Raw genomic sequence first — 17,928 nt, 5'->3', positions numbered from 1 at the left:
TAAAAAACAATCGGCCTATATCGAATCTTCCATTCCTCTCAAAACATTTTGAAAAAGCTGTTGCGCAGCAACTCAAAGCCTTCCTGAAGACAAACAATGTATACGAAATGCTTCAGTCTGGTTTTAGACCCCATCATAGCACTGAGACTGCACTTGTGAAGGTGGTAATGATGTCAGACCGAGGCTCTGCATCTGTCCTCTTGGTCCTAGATCTTAGTGCTGCTTTTGATACCATCGATCACCACATTCTTTTGGAGAGATTGGAAACACAAATTGGTCTACCATCAATCACCACATTCTTTTGGAGAGATTGGAAACACAAATTGGTCTTCACGGACAAGTTCTGGCCTGGATTAGATCTTATCTGTCGGAAAGATATCAGTTTGTGTCTGTGAATGGTTTGTCCAATGACAAATCAACTGTAAATTTCGGTGTTCCTCAAGGTTCCGTTTTAGGACCACTATTATTTTCACTATATATTTTACCTCTTGGTGATGTCATTCGAAAACATAATGTTACATTTCACTGCTATGCAGATGACACACAGCTGTACATTTCAATGAAACATAGTGAAGCCCCAAAATTGCCCTCGCTAGAAGCCTGTGTTTCAGACATAAGGAAGTAGATGGCTGCAAACTTTCTACTTTTAAACTCGGAGAAAACAGAGATGCTTGTTCTAGGTCCCAAGAAACAAAGAGATCTTCTGTAAAATCTGACAATTAATCTTGATGGTTGTACAGTCGTCTCAAATAAAACTGGGAAGGACCTCGGCATTGCTCTGGACCCTGATCTCTCTTTTGAAGAACATATCAAGACTGTTTCAAGGGCAGCTTTTTTTCCATCTACGTAACATTGCAAAATCAGAAACTTTCTGTCCACAAATGATGCAGAAAAATGTATCCATGCTTTTGTTACTTCTAGGTTGGACTACTGCAATGCTCTACTTTCCGGCTACCCGGATAAAGCACTAAATAAACTTCAGTTAGTGCTAAATACGGCTGCTAGAATCCTGACTAGAACCAACATTTTTTATCATATTACTCCAGTGCTAGCCTCCCTTCACTGGCTTCCTGTTAAAGCAAGGGCTGATTTCACGGTTTTACTGCTAACCTACAAAGCATTACATGGGCTTGCTCCTACCTATCTTTCCAATTTGGTCCTGCCGTACATACCTACACGTATGCTACGGTCACAAGACGCAAGCCTCCTAATTGTCCCTAGAATTTCTAAGCAAACAGCTGGAGTCAGGGCTTTCTCCTATAGAGCTCCATTTTTATGGAATAATCTGCCTACCCATGTAAGAGATGCAGACTTGGTCTCAACCTTTAAGTCTTTACTGAAGACTCATCTCTTCAGTGGGTCCTATGATTGAGTGTAGTCTGGCCCAGGAGTGTGAAGGTGAACGGAAAGGCTCTGGAGCAACAAACCGCCCTTGCTGTCTGTCTCTGCCTGGCCAGTTCCCCTCTCTCCACTGGGATTCTCTGCCTCTAACCCTATTACAGGGGCTGAGTCACTGGCTTATTGGTGTTCTTCCATGCCGTCCCTAGGAGGGGTGCGTCACTTGAGTGGGTTGAGTCAATGACGTGGTCTTCCTGTCTGGGTTGGCGCCCCCCCTTGGGTTGTGCCGTGGCGGAGATCTTTGTGGGCTATACTCGGCCTTGTCTCAGGATGGTAAGTTGGTGGTTGAGGATATCCCTCTAGTGGTGTGGGGGCTGTGCTTTGGCAAAGTGGGTGGGATTATATCCTTCCTGTTTGGCTCTGTCCGGGGGTATCATCGGATGGGTCCACAGTGTCTCCTGACCCGTCCTGTCTCAGCCTCCAGTATTTATGCTGCAGTAGTTTATGTGTCGGGGCGCTAGGGTCAGTCTGTTATATCTGGAGTATTTCTCCTGTCTTATCCAGTGTCCTGTGTGAATTTAAGTATGCTCTCTCTAATTCTCTCTTTCTCTCTTTCTTTCTTTCTTTCTTTCTTTCTTTCTTTCTTTCTTTCTCTCTCTCTCTCTCTCTCGGAGGACCTGAGCCCTAGGACCATGCCTCAGGACTACCTGACATGATGACTCCTTGCTGTCCCCAGTCCACCTGGCCGTGCTGCTGCTCCAGTTTCAACTGTTCTGCCTGCGGCTATGGAACCCTGACCTGTTCACCGGACGTTCTACCTGTCCCAGACCTGCTGTTTTCAACTCTCTAGAGACAGCAGGAGCGGTAGAGATACTCTCAATGATCGGCTATGAAAAGCGAACTGACATTTACTCTTGAGGTGCTGACTTGTTGCACCCTCGACAACTACTGTGATTATTATTATTTGACCATGCTGGTCATTTATGAACATTTGAACATCTTGGCCATGTTCTGTTATAATCTCCACCCGGCACAGCCAGAAGAGGACTGGACACCCCTCATAGCCTGGTTCTTCTCTAGGTTTCTTCCTTGGTTTTGGCCTTTCTAGGGAGTTTTTCCTAGCCACCGTACTTCTACACCTGCATTGCTTGCTGTTTGGCTTTTTAGGCTGGGTTTCTGTACAGAACTTTGAGATACCAGCTGATGTAAGAAGGGCTATATAAAAACATTTGATTGATTTGATATTTGTCGTCCCACTGTTCTGAACTTGGGATCGGTCCATATCTCACCATCTGTTGAGTCCTATTAATCAAACCTCTCACACAGGGAATCAATCAACAACCACTCAACAATAACACACTCATACAGGTGAAAACAGCCCACAACACAGTGATTCCAACATTTTTCCATTTCCCAAACATACTATCGAACCACCCTGTCAGGGAAGTCTCCACCCCAGAGTTCTCTGCTAACTCATTTGCCAATGTGGTTAAACCAGCCAGGGCCTTGGTCACTGATCCATCTGGAGCTGTGTGATTTGGGATGAAAGTACAGCACATTGATCCGAATATCACACACACACACCACCCTTCTCAGCCAGTAATATATCCAATGCTATTCTATTCTGCCAAGCCATCAAACTAGCTGCCTCCGTCTGTTCTGCTAATCCTTTTATCGCATCACTACTATAGTTGATGAAGCGCTGTTGATTATGAATAGATATAATTTATCCAATCCACATTCTTATTTAAGGTGGAGCACCAGAAAATGCTTGACTAACTCTGCTAATATTTGGTTTCTTGCTTTAAATTCATATGGCACCCCTCGTGGAACCCCAATACTATCAATGTATACTCTATCGTCGAAGGACCCTGACGGAGCACTCCTCCTCTCTCTTCTGCCTTGCTCTAGGTCTTTGTGTTGAATAAGGGTGAAGGGCAAGCCTAACTGTACCAATGCTCAAATACCTGTCCAATTCATAGGTAAATTCGGCCACAGTTTCACTCCCCCACACAACCACCAAACATCAGCTCTTGGCTTCTCAATCTTACTGAAGTCCTCGGATCTCAACCACCCTGTCAGATCCCTCATAGTCTCATCAGTAGTGACATTTTCAGTCCTGTTACATCTGGCCACCTCCCCCAAGTCTCTCCCATGAGTACTGTACCGGGCCAAACAGTAATTGTTTCCTCCTGCCACTACGAAGGGGGGAAACCTAGATCTACTAGATCTACTAGGCACTACTAGGCACATGTATATTGTGCCTAGTAGTATATTGTGCCTAGATCTACTAGGCACATGTATATTGGATCCACTCCATCCATAAATTAGTATCCGCGAACCCTATTTCTACCTCTATAACTTCGTTAACAGCTCTGGCAGTCTGTCCTGCTCCTCCTCTGGCTCCTCCCTGACTTACTGCTGGCTGAATGGCAGCTCTGAGGTCACAGCCATTGATGGAGTTCAGCTTGGTGATGGCAACAGCACTCTCACCATAGTCAGAGTGACCCGGTATGACCAGGGGCCATTTAGCTGTAATGTGTCCAACCCAGGCCCCCAGTGTCTGGTCTGGAGCGCAGTCACGAGCTCTGCAGGTCGGCTACTGCGTAGCATCCTAGCGATGACAAAAGCCACGGTCATCCCCAGAAAGACTATGTAAATCACGATTGTCAGACGGCCAAACAACTTTTTGGAAGGCCGTTTTGGGCTCTAAAATTACTTTATTATTATCAAATTCGATCCCCGCGCTGAATTATTTTAAAGTTCAAATCAAGATATTTAATTAAATTGTGATCCATTCTGATGACTATATTTGTCATCACACAGGACCACGTGCTGACACAGACCAATCACTGACACAGACCAATCACGGGCCGGCAGACTACGAGGCTACAATTATCATTGTATCAGGAACCAAGGTAAGACCCAGATGCAGACTGTCGAAGTAACAATGTTTATTATAGCAACAGGGGCAGGTAACAACAGGTCAAGGCAGGCAGGGGTCGATAATCCAGAGTAGAGGGGGCAAAGGTACAGGACGGCAGATAGGGTCAGGTCAGGCAGAGGTCGGTAGTCCAGAGTAGTGGGGCAAAGGTACAGGACGTCAGGCAGGCTCAGGGTCAGGTCAGGCAGAGGTTGGTAATCCAGTGGTGGGGCAAAGGTACAGGACGGCAGGCAGGCTCAGGGTCAGGTCAGGCAGAGGTTGGTAATCCAGTGGTGGGGCAAAGGTACAGGACGGCAGGTGGGCTCAGGGTCAGGACAGGCAGAGTAGTCGGGCAGGCGGGCTCAGAGACAGGACAGGCAAGGGTCAAAACCAGGGGGGCTCTCAAAATGAGTGACTGGGGAAAAGCAGGAGCTGAAAAAACGCTGGTTGACTTGACAAAACAAGACGAACTGACAACGGAAAAACAGAGAAAACAGGTATATATACACAGGGGATAATGGGGAAGATGGGCGACACCTTGAGGGGGGTGGAGACAATCACAAGGACAGGTGAAACAGATCAGGGTGTGACACATTGAATACATATTCAAATACCATGGTTTGATGATAACTAGACTAGATAGGGAATTTGCTCACACTTAACTTTGTGCTAATTTTTGTTTGATTTTACAAAGCCAGTCACCATGCCGGCATGTTTAGTATTTAACTGTACTAATCGTCATTCAAGAGTCTAATCGTACTTTTTTCTGGTAAGTTAGTCGTAATTCTTATTATCATTGTTCATATTTGTTGTCCGTTTTTTTGTTTTCCAATGTTGACCTGGCTAAGTTCTAGGTAACGCTGATCTTTTAAATTAACCTTCTGCTGCAAAGGTTTAACAATAGACTAGCATCAGGTTATTGCATGTTTATGCAGGTTATGGGCCTACCAGGTCGACTTAGCTAAATTAATTTGGTTAGCTTTGTTTTTATGACATGCAGTAATAAGCGTTAATGGCTATGCATGTGCAGTAGCTAATGAGGATCCTAATAAACTAAACTAAACCATGTATACTCAACAAAAACATATTAATGCAACATGTAAGGTGTTGGTCCCATGTTTCATGAGCTGAAATAAAAGATCACAGAAATGTTCTATTTGCATAAAAAATGTATTTCTTTCAAATTTTGTGTACAAATTTGTTTTACATCCCTGTTAGTCTAGACAGTCGTGAAAGTCGTGAAGAGGGCACGACAAAACCTATTCCCCCTCAGGAGACTGAAAAGATTTGGCATGGGTCCTCAGATCTTCAAAAGGTTCTACAGCTGCACCATCGAGAGCATCCTGACTGGTTGCATCACTGCCTGGTATGGCATCTGCTCGGCCTCCGACTGCGAGGCACTACAGAGCATTGTGTGAATGGCTCAGTACATCACTGGGGCCAAGCTTCCTGCCATCCACTACCTCTATACCAGGTGGTGTCAGAGGAAGGCCCTAAAAATTGTCAAAGACTCCAGCCACCCTAGTGATAGACTGTTCTCTTTGCTACCGCACGGCAAGCGGTACCGGAGCACCAAGTATAGGTCCAGAGGCTTCTAAATAGCTTCTACCAGGCCGTACGACTCCTGAACACCTAATCAAATGGCTACCCAGACTAGTTGCATTGCCCCTCCCCCCCACTCCCCCTCTTTTACACCGCTGCTACTCTCTGTTGTTATCATCTATGCATAGTCACTTTAATAACTCTACCTAGATGTACATATTACCTCAACTAACATTCCTACAAAGCTGGGTGTTGGTTCTAAGTGATCCTACAGTGATGTCAGTGTTTGAGAAGGAGTATATTATATATAATATATCATCTATTATCAGAAAATACCTAAAGACCAAAGTCTACTATCTTTATCAGTCAAAGCCTGCAAAACAATAGAGGGCAACAGGCTCAGTGAATGTAAAACCCCACAAAGCTTCCTTATTAGTCTTAGTGGAGGTGGATTGTAGTATTCTGAAAGTGGAGTTTGGTCATTTGTTCCTTCATGCAGCGATATAACTCATCAAAACCCTTTATCTCAATATTCCTTCCTCAGATCAGGTTTTGCTCTTACTGTAGACCACTTTTATTGAATCCCTGTCTCTTATGCAATACTTATTTCTAGGTACAGAAGTAGTCTGAATCACAGACATTTGTTACATCAGAAGAGATGGTGGCATCTGTAGTCGTCTTTCTTACCATGGCAATACTCTCAGGTGAGACCTTATCTGCTGCACTCAATAAAATACAGCCACATATAGGTTAGCCCTAAAAGCACCGACAAGGGACAATTTTAAATCCAAGGGGTGAAACACGTTATAATTTCTAAACCCTTTTTGATCCTTCTGAAAATGTAGGACCATGATTTCTGTGTTAATGTAATACATTATTCTCTGTTCCCATGACAGTAGGAATGGTTCTTCAATCAATAGCAGGTTCTTTGTCAATATTCATAGACGTAGTTTCAATGATGTTCATGCCCATCTCTAAGGCCATACACATTTAATAAAATGTTTAACGGATTGGTGTCAGATCTTGTCCATAGATGGCTTGCATGGTAAAGAAATCAATATGTAATTTTGTAATTTGGTTGAACTATCCCTTTCAGTTGCTGACAAATGCTGCTTAATATTTGCTTGCACAAAATATAGTCATTCTACTAGGCACAAAGGCTTCCACAGTGACTTCCAAAATTGTCTTAATAAAATAATTATGTTATAATTAATTTTGGGGGCGGCAGGTAGCCTAGTGGTTAGTCTTGAGGGCGGCAGGAAGCCTAGTGGTTAGAGCCTTAGGCCAGTATCCAAAAGGTTGCTAGATCGAATCCCTGAGCTGACAAGGTAAAAATATGTTGTTCTGCCCCTGAACAAGGCAGTTAACCCACTGTTCCTAGGCTGTCATTGTAAATAAGAATTTGTTCTTAACTGACTTACCTAGTTAAATAAAAGTGCATAAGAACTCATAAAAACTGTCTGGTTACAGTGTTTTTTGTTTGTTTTGGAGACATGATAATCAAGCCCTGTTAATCTTTCCTCAGTATATTGTGCTGGTCTAGAAGTGCTTCCACCTGGACCTGTGAATGGAACATTGGGAGGAAATGTGTTTTTCAAAACCACCATCAATCCAACCACACTTAGTGCAATCGTCTGGACTTTTGGTGACCCCCCTGTCATCATTGTTGACTTTCTCAGTTCTGAAGGTCCTGTGACCGGAGAGGGATATGTTGGCAGGATCAGTCTGGACAATAGCACTGGATCTCTGGAGCTCTTGAAACTGACCATTGCTGACAATGGAGAATACAGAGTGATCCTAAGAGAGTCTGATTTGATGTATTTGTCAAATACTTCACTGAATGTCTATGGTGAGTACCTCCTGAGTTCCAAAAGATGTCACTTAATGTTAAAGTTGAGTTGTCAACTGTGAATTGAATGTACTTCCATACATAAAAACAATACAATTTATTTGATGGATATCTCTTGACACTCTACTACAAACATGATCCATGGTCAGAAGCAGAGCTAGTGTGAGGGCCATGGGTACGACCAGCGTGGGTTTCAATTCCAATTAAATTCCAGTCAATTCAAAAAGTTAAGCAAACTACAATTCAAATTTCAATTTTTACTAATTGAAAACCATAGAAGATAATTGGAATTGGAAATTAAGTGTACTTCCTGAATTTACAGGAATTGAAATTGAATTTACCCCAACCCTGGTGATCACCCCAGGGACCACACATCTAGGGGCCCCCTGATCCTGGAGAAATAAATAAATAAATAACAAAACAAAAAACTTTTCAACAGTGATGTACCAAAAACCAAAGAAAATACATTTTTGACACTGTAAAACATCCCAATATACAGTTGAAGTCGGAAGTTTACATACACTTAGGTTGGAGTCATTAAAACTCGTCTTTCAACCACTCCACAAATTTCTTGTTAATTAACAAACTACAATATTGGCAAGTCGGTTAGGACATCTACTTTGTGCAAGACACAAGTCATTTTTCCAACAATTGTTTACAGACAGATTATTTCACTTACAATTCACTGTAACAAATTCCAGTGGGTCAGAGGTTTACATACACTAAGTTGACTGTGCCTTTAAACAGCTTGGAAAATTCCAGAAAATTATGTCATGGCTTTAGAAGCTTCTGATAGGCTTATTGACATAATTTGAGTCAATTGGAGGTGTACCTGTGGGTGTATTTCAAGGCCTACCTTCAAACTCAGTGCATCTTTGCTTGGCATCATGGGAAAATCAAAATAAATCAGCCAAGACCTCAGAAAACAAATTGGAGACCTCCACAAGTCCGGTTCATCCTTGAGAGCAATTTCCAAACACCTGAAGGTACCACGTTCATCTGTACAAACAATAGCATGCAAGTATAAACAACAAAGGACGATGCAGCCATCATACCGCTCAGGAAGGAGACACGTTCTGTCTCCTAGACATGAACATACTTTGGTGAAAAAAGTACAAATCAATCCCAGAACAACAGCAAAGGACCTTGTGAAGATGCTAGAGGAAACGGGTACAAAACTATCTATATCCACAGTAAAACGAGTCCTATATCAACATAACCTGAAAGGCCACTCAACAAGGAAGAAGCCACTGCTCCAAAACCGCCATAAAAAATATAGACCAAGGTTTGCAACTGCACATGGGGGCAAATATCGTACTTTTTGGAGAAATGTCTTCTGGTCTGATGAAACAAAATTAGAACTGTTTGGCCATAATGGCCATCGTTATGTTTGGAGGAAAAAGGGGGAGGCTTGCAAGCCACAGAACACCATCCCAACCGTGAAGCACGGGGGTGGCAGCATCATGTTGTGGGGGTGCTTTGCTGCAGGAGGGCCTGATGCACTTCACAAAATAGATGGCATCATGAGGAAGGGAAATTATGTGGATATATTGAAGCAACATCTCAAGACATCAGTCAGGATGTTGAAGCTTGGTCGCAAATGGGTCTTCCAAATGGACAATGACCCCAAGCATACTTCCAAAGTTGTGGCAAAATGGCTTAAGGACAACAAAGTCAAGGTATTGGATTGGCCATCACAAAGCCCTGACCTCAATCCTATAGAAAATTTGTGGGCAGAACTGAAAAAGCCAGTGCGAGCAAGGAGGCCTACAAACCTGACTCAGTTACACCAGCTCTGTCAGGAGGAATGGGACAAAATTCACCCAACTTATTGTGGGAAGCTTGTGGAAGGCTACCCGAAACGTTTGACCCAAGTTAAACAGTTTAAAGGCAATGCTACAAAATACTAATTGAGTGTATGTAAACTTCTGACCCACTGGGAATGTGATGAAAGAAATAAAATCTGAAATAAATCATTCTCACTACTATTATTCTGACATTTCACATTCTTACAATAAAGTGATGATCATAACTGATCTAAGAGAAGGAATTTTTACTATGATTAAATGTCAGGAATTCTGAAAAACTGAGTTTAAATGTATTTGTCTAAGGTGTATGTAAATTTCCAATTTCAACTGTAAAACTATGTCATTAGATCCTGGAATTGGTCTGAGCTGGTGTTGCTTATTTTATAAAGCAATGTACAACTAGCTGTCTGTCACTCTACCCCCTTGAGGGGCCCCCTGGCCTGGGACTGGCAACTGCCAGGGCTGCTGCTGGGAGGGACCAGGGTCTTCAAAATGATTATTCATTTATTTAGTACGTTTGTTAGTTTAAAACTAATAATAATAATTGAAAAAAAATATGAACATTGAAAAGGCTTGGCTAAACAATTTGTTTTCATTTAATATTATTGTCTAATTATTACCTGGAAAATTATTTGAATGTTGTATTGGTGCTGTAGGAAGTAGACTATTAGTAGTGTTAAACTAACAAACTACTAATAGTCTACTTCATACAGCACCACTAGATTGTTTCACAACCAAGAGACTCTAGGCCATTTTTGAACATTCAGCTACTGTAATATAGCAAGCAATGTATTAGGCTACATCATTTTCCAACATGCAATTAGCGGGAAAACACTGTTCTAAAGGGCAGCTGATCCCAGTGGTTTCATGTGACAGGTACAAATATCTGTTAGAAACTTAGAATGAGTGGAAATCTAAAGATGCAACAACTAGAATAGGTTGCTAATATGACTTATAAAAAAAGTGGCTATCTAAAACCTAATAGTGTAGGATTGTGACTTTGGCTTCTGGACAATGAAATAAAGTTGATATAAAAATGTATAGCACAAGAGAGAAATGCTGGTTTCAATGATATATGAGGAATATTTATACAATTATTCCCTAAACATTTCTATGGTCAAATTTTGGCTACAGGCTACTTCGAAGCAAGGTTAAACATGCGTCAAAATAGGATATGACATAAAACGGTTTTCACACGCGATTGTATGTAGAAATGTTGCACAATGACTGGGATTATAAGAACACATGATCAATGAGCTGTGAGCTCTCGCTTTGCTCAAACTAGGCTCTGTATGCGGTTTGCAGTAACGCAAGTTATAAATAAGGTAGATGATAAAATAACCTACTAACAGCCTAATTTTCTTTTATGATGGGGCATATCAGCTATTAATTTTAAAAGATTTGCTAAGGACCTGTCATGCCAAATAGTGTCCCCTTGCCAAATAGTTTCCCCCTCTACGTCATTGATGGGATTCGATCAGTTCTAGCTTCTGTTGCTGGGCTGTTGCTCGAACTTCAGGTTGGATTTCACAGCTGTTTCACAAGGTGTTCATTATTGTAAATTGTAAGGTATCCTTTGATGGTATTTATTTGTTCCACATTATTCATTGTTGTAGCCTAGGACCTACAATATATTGAACCACAAGGGTGTACTAATGTGCTATGCCAGAAAAGAAAAAGCTAATAGAGGACTAGTGAAATGATATTATTTCAGTGTAGACAAGGGAAGGGCAGGTTAAAATAAAAACATGACAGCCAGACAAGCCAGTGTAAGAATCAAATGAATTTGCATATGAATGGAGTGGAAATTAGCTGACTTTGTGATCTGTAAGGTAAGTAACTTTAATGTGTCAAGCAGATTACACGTTTTCTTTGCCATTTCTGAAATGTAGCAATGTTTAAGACATGCATTTCATGTTGTAATGTTAACAAGGTACCTAAAAGTAGTTTGAATTAATTGTTTCATTTTATTAGCTAAACCAAACTTGTTTAAACAGCGAAATTGTCACGAAAATCAGCCTTGTTTGCATAGCAATGATAAAAAGAATGTAATTTAGAATGTAATGATCTCAAAAATTCAAATCATTAGGTCATCCCACCGTTGATATAACAACGGACGCTAATAGTTTAGCGAATCCCATTGTGACGTAGAGGGGGACACTATTTGGCCGGGAGACATTATTTGGCATGGCAGACCCTTTGAGAGCGCACTGCCCCGTCTATGCTGATGAGCTCTGCGCCTGTCCATGGTAATGTCACACCAGTGGTGTACGTTTTTTAAGTACCAATACTTTAAAGTACTACTTAGCCAGTTTTGGGGGGGGATCTGTACTTTACTATTTACATTGTTGAGAACTTTTAATTTTACTCCACAACATTCCTAAAGAAGATAATGTACTTTTTATTCCCTACATTTTCCCTGACACCCAAAAGTAGGCGTTACATTTCCAATGCTTAGCAGCACTTATCAAGAGAACATCCCTAGTCATCCTTACTGCCTCTGATCTGGCAGACTCATTAAACACAAATGCTTTGTTTGTAAATATGTTTGAGTATTGGAGTGTGTCCCTGGCTACCCGTAAATTAAAATGACAACAAAATCGTGCCGTCTGGTTTGCTTAATATCAGGACGGTGAAATTATGTACTTTTACTTTTGATACTTAAGTATATTTCAGCAATTACATCTACTTTTGATACTTAAGTATATTTAAAACCAAATACTTTTAGACTTTTACTGAAGTAGTATTTTACTGTGACTTTCACTTTTACTTGAGTCATTTTCGATTAAGGTATTTTTACTTTTACTCAAGTTTGACAGTTGGGTACTTTTTCTACCACTGTGTAACATGAACATAAAACTAACTTGTTTCTCCTTTTCTTTTTTAACAAACCACAATAATTAGTATTATCTCATCTTCTATTAACTTCACAGAAACAGTATCTGGTGCTTCTATCACAATTACCCCAAACCCACCAATCATCGAGGGGGGCTCTGTCACTTTAACCTGTGATGCAGCTGGCTTCAACATCACCAGAGAGTGGATGAAGGATGGTCATCCTGTGTCTTCTGGTGACAATATCATCTTATCTGAGGATAAGAGAGTGCTGTCCATAAAGAAGAGAACAGACAGTGGAGAATACCTGTGTAGAGTCAGCAACCATGTCAGCTCTGAAAATGCCAGTGACACTGTGAATGTAATCTGTAAGTACTTCCCTATAAGCCTGAGGATAAATCAAATCAAATCAAATTTTGTTGGTCGCATACACATGCCAATAAAATTTGATTTGATTTGATAAATGTACCAGATAAATGTAGCAACTGTACCATCAACAGATGCACGTGAAAATAATATAACAATGACTGAACACACTTTACACCAACCATTATGACTCCACCGTCACACTGATTACAAACTAATGAACTTGTAGCTATGACTAACTGGTGATCTCTGTGTTACAGATGGACCTGATGGTATGGAAATCAAGGATCCAACTGAAATAGAAGTAGGACAGAAGTTTACATTGACCTGCTCTGCTGACTCCAACCCCCCTGCTAGTTACACCTGGATGCACAATGAGACAGAGATACCTGGACATTCACCTGAGTTCACTAAAGAGAAGAGTGAATACTCTGACAGTGGGGAGTACTCCTGTACAGCAACAAATGATGTCACTGGAAACAAAACATCTGTGGTCCATAAACTGTCAGTAAAAGGTAAAGTTAGTAGAAGTTTTAAAGACAATTTGAACATAGTAAGTAGATAAGTTACATCTAGTCATTTAGCATACCCTCTTATCCAGAGATACTTACAGTTAGTGCATTAAGGTAGCTATGTGGGACAACCAAATATCTCAGTCATAGTAAGTACAATTTTTCTCAAAGTAATTATCAGAAAAGTCAGTGCTAGTAGAAGAAAAGTTATACGTATGAAGTTTTGCATTCCAAACTTGTTTTAAAATAGTGCCTTTTGTTGTGTTTGTTGTGTTGTAATTGTCACCTAGATGCACTGTAATGTGCAGTACTGTTTGTTCACTGTGTGTAGCCTTTCTCTCAGCTCTGTATGGTTGTCTCTCTGGTCTCTGCAGCGGAGGGCTCTCTAACTCCAGACGGACTGTCTGTTGTTGTCATCACTGGGATTGTGATAATAGTGTTGCTGGTTGTGGAAGTGGCAGTTAGTGTTGCAGTCTATTTCATGAAGAAAAATGGGTGAGTTAAGAAACGTTTCATTCAAACAAGTGTATTTTCTATCACTGCCGGCAATAGACAATATGGGCTCTGTTTTCACATTGATCTAAACTGGTCAGAAAAAGGGCCTGGGTATATTTCAAAAGCACCATAAACTTTTAAAAACATTGTAATATTATGTTCTTATCTTATAACTTCACTATAAACTGTTAAAAGCACTGTAATATCATGTTCTTATACCTTGTAATGTTTATTTATTGTTGCATATAGAAGCAATGTTGAGCCAATGCATCGAGGAGGTAAGCATATGCTTTATCTCCAATCTTATAATGAATCATGTTTTCAAACATTTGTTTTATCCATTTACATTAAAATTGTCATTTAGCAGTCGCTCTCATCCAGAGAAATGTACGGTTTCCACAAAGAAATGAAATGGATTCATACAAATTACATGATATAGTACAACATCTCTATGACGATGCCTAATACTGGAACAATGCTTATGCAGACAAATGCAGACAAGATAACAGCAACTATACAACCACCTCTATTTGTGTATCTCTTAAAGGCTCGCAACAACATGTATATGAGAACCCATCACCTGTGTATGAGAACCCATCACCTGTGTATGAGAACCCATCACCTGTGTATGAGAACACATCACCTGTGTATGAGAACCCATCACCTGTGCGTGACAACACACAACAAAATCAATCTCCACCTCTACCCCTGACAGTAAGTAAAACATGGGATGTGTCTGTGCACATCTGTATTCTACTACAGTCTTACTGTAATAAACAAGATTACTTTGCTTAACAGAATGTACAGTGTTGAAAATACTGTATGCAAAGACTGCCAATTATATTATATAAGTTTCGTTTTGACTTAATGACAACTATTCAGTCTCGATCCCTTTCATGTTATTCACTAACACATGATCGCTGTAAAAGTTTGTTTAGGACTTTGAGGTTATGTATTTTGTCATGGCAACTGTTGGTGTGGCTGTTGCCTTCTATGTTCTGCAGTTGTTTACTTCTGCTTTTATCCCAAATTATGAATTGCAGGACTTCAAGAGTACCTATGATACTAGGATAATGGTAAGTTTGTTCTAGACCACATGGCACCATGTGACTGTAATACTGTAAAAACAACTGATTTATGTGTTATATGTTAAATGGTATTCATGCCGTATTATAGCTGATAAATGGAAGTTAATGTTCCTTTCTTTTCTCCCTTACTTTCCTACTAGCAGTAAGAGGTCAGGAAGAGATCTCCATTCAACCACCATTCTCCAGTTCCACAATCAACACAAAGAAAACCTGCATGATAACACCCAGTGTGGATCTGAAATGTAACGTACATAATACATTTACGCTATGTTTGTCTGCTTTATTGTGTCATTTATTAACATTGAAAAGAAAACCTTGTTAATGAAAGTAGATAACGCATTACTGTACTGTAATTTTATAAATTAGAGCATAATTAATGCCAGTTAAATAAATACAAATTATTTAAATGATGTAAAAACAGAATGACTAATAAATATTGCCTGCTATTTTCCTACTACTCTGTTGTTCTTTGTGTCAGACCAGTGATTACCAGTTTATAAGATATATACTGAACAAAAATATAAAAGCAACATGTAAAGTGATGGTACAATGTTTCATAAGCTTAAATAAAAGATCCCAGAAATTGTCTGTACACACAAAAAAAAAATATTTATCTCAAATTTTGTGTACAAATATGTTTACTTTAGTGAGCATTTCTCATTTTTAAGATAACCAATCCACCTGACAGGTGTGGCATATCAAGAAGCTGATTAAATATCATGATAATTACACAGGTGCACCTTGTGCTGGGGACAATAAAAGGCCACTCTAAAATATGCAGCTTTATCACACAACACATTACCACAGACCTACAGACCTGACTGCAGTTAGGTGTCATAACTGACTTCAGTGGGCAAATGCTCACCTTCGATGGCCACTGGCACGCTGAAGAAGTGCGCTCTTCACGAATGAATCCCGGTTGTATGGCATTGTGTGGGCGAGCGTTTTGCTGATGCCCATGGTGGCGGTGGGGTTATGGTATGGCCTGGCATAAGCTACGGACAATGAACACAATTACATTTTATCGATGGCAATTTGAATGCATGACGAGATCCTGGAGGCCGTCGTCGTGCCATTCACACACCATCATCACCTCATGTTTCAGCATGATAATGCACGGCCCCAGGTCGCAAGGATCTGTACACAATTCCTGGAAGCTGAAAATGCCCTAGTTCTTCCATGGCCTACATACTCACCAGACATGTCACCCATTGAGCACGTTTGGGATGCTCTGGATCGATATGTACGACAGCGTGTTCCAGATCCAGCCAATATCCAGAAACTTTCCCTAGCCATTGAGTGGGACAACATTCCACAGACCACAATCAACAGCCTGATCAACTTTATGTGAAGGAAATGTGTCACGCTGCATGAAGCAAATGGTGATCACACCAGATACTGGCGTTTTTATCCAAGCACCTACCTTTGTTTTTATCGTATCTGTGACCAACAGATGAATATCTGTATTCCCAGTCATGTGAAATACATAGATAAGTACCTAATGAATTTATTTTGATTGACTGATTACTTTATATGAACTGTAACTCAGTAAAATCTTTCAAATTGTTGCATTTTGCATTTATATTTTGTTCAGTGTACTTTAGTTATACAATTCCATATTACCATAAATATGAATATATTCTCAACACTTTAAAGTCATGAATACCTTCAATTCTGACAATGTAGATGCATGAGGCTCCTGAACTATTCATGTTTTTGGTTTCTGATATCCAGCTTCTTCTGAGATTACTAATCCTGTAATCCTGGAATTACCTACTGACCTTCAGTATTATATGTCCCTACAAAGCTGGGTGTTGGTTCTGAGTGATCATAGAGTGATTATAGCATGGGTTATGGTCATCAAATAACCCAACTCTATATGAGTCCCTGTACTGAACGACACTCCAAGACACAGGACCTTTAGCCCCGCCATGGTAAACTATGGGCAGATTCACTCTTTTTTCCGACACTTGACACATGAGATGGCATGAAAGCAGCTGCAATATTCATTTTCACCATGGCAGTACTCTCAGGTGAGTTTTACCTGGTGTTCTCAGCAAATTACAGAGACAAGGAAGTGAAAGAGGGACATTCATTTGTCTTCATAAGGAGGGCAGTCATCTAAGTCTTCTAGGGATTCCCTGTTTCAACTACTCATAAGCGTGATCTTACAATTTGCTTCTGAGTAATGTAATGTTTTAATTGACTTACTTTATGGACTGCTGTTTGAGTCAAATTGTAAAAAGGACACTCAATCAGCTATTGATATAATGATTAACATTCATAATTGCCATCATTCAGGGCCAGCAGGTCAACATGTGTTTCCTTCTGAACCTGTACACTGAGCTGTAGGAAAGAATGTAAACCACATACAGTATCTCATCCAATTACATCAGTATCCTTAAAGCTAATGGTACCAATGTAATAACCTTTCCTCTGACACAAATGAACTAGGATACAATGACAGGATCACTCCTGTCATGTGCATGTAACATACATTATGAAGAGATACCCAAATCGGTTCTGCTTTTGTCTCTCCAGGGTCTTGTTATGGATTAGGTGTGTTACCAGATTAGGTGTGTTACCTAGTTGCGGCAGTAGGAGGAAATGTGACATTCACCACAGTGGTTGATCCAGCGGTCAACATGTCCACAATATTCTGGAGTGCGAATGGCCTCCATATAATCATCGCTACCATCGCTCGTGACAGCATCCGGCCTGGATATGAAGACAGGGTCACTCTGGACAGAACCTCTGGTTCCCTGGAGCTCAGGGACCTGGCCCCATGGGACGGTGCAAAATACAAAGTATCCCTTTTTCTTAAAGAAGGATCACCGCTGGGTGGGGAAACAAGGCTGGAGGTGTATGGTGAGTACTGTTGTTGGAGCACTTCTGATCCAGATCTAGTAAATGGTTTTACCATCAAGTTAACTTTTCCCTCTGAGGTGAAATCAAAAACATCTGTAGAGTAGATTACATATTTTCAAATCAAATAAATGTTTATTTGTCACATGCTGCTAATACAACATGTGTAGACTTTACCCTCAATGGCTTACTCACAAGCCCTTTCCCATCAATGCAGTTAAAAAGTAAGACAAATGCAGTCAGTTGTCTGGGCACAGTACCATTTCTCCACTTCATTTCTTTCTAATGATCTCATGTATTTGTGTTA

General features: G+C 40.5%; 1 protein-coding gene across 2 annotated transcripts; it reads left to right on the top strand.

The window, feature by feature from the left end:
- The first annotated feature begins 4,188 nt into the window (after positions 1-4,188).
- On the top strand, positions 4,189-15,200 carry LOC115176687 (carcinoembryonic antigen-related cell adhesion molecule 1). Of its 2 annotated transcripts, XM_029736884.1 has the most exons (10): positions 4,189-4,256; positions 6,417-6,507; positions 7,329-7,652; positions 12,394-12,663; positions 12,922-13,176; positions 13,548-13,668; positions 13,918-13,946; positions 14,216-14,382; positions 14,712-14,744; positions 14,897-15,200. In XM_029736884.1, the coding sequence occupies exons 2-10, from the start codon at positions 6,462-6,464 to the stop codon at positions 14,900-14,902; spliced, it is 1,251 nt and encodes a 416-aa protein (XP_029592744.1). In that variant the 5' UTR covers positions 4,189-4,256; positions 6,417-6,461; the 3' UTR covers positions 14,903-15,200. The 2 variants fall into 2 exon arrangements, with proteins under 2 accessions (XP_029592744.1, XP_029592745.1); XM_029736885.1 differs by lacking the exon at positions 4,189-4,256 and having other exon boundaries at positions 6,142-6,507; positions 14,900-15,200.
- The last annotated feature ends 2,728 nt before the right edge of the window (positions 15,201-17,928 follow it).

Source organism: Salmo trutta, chromosome 37, assembly GCF_901001165.1.
Source record: "Salmo trutta chromosome 37, fSalTru1.1, whole genome shotgun sequence".
Taxonomy (NCBI): domain Eukaryota; kingdom Metazoa; phylum Chordata; class Actinopteri; order Salmoniformes; family Salmonidae; genus Salmo; species Salmo trutta.
Note: the sequence above shows the minus strand (reverse complement) of the source record. Positions and strands in the feature narration are given on the sequence as shown.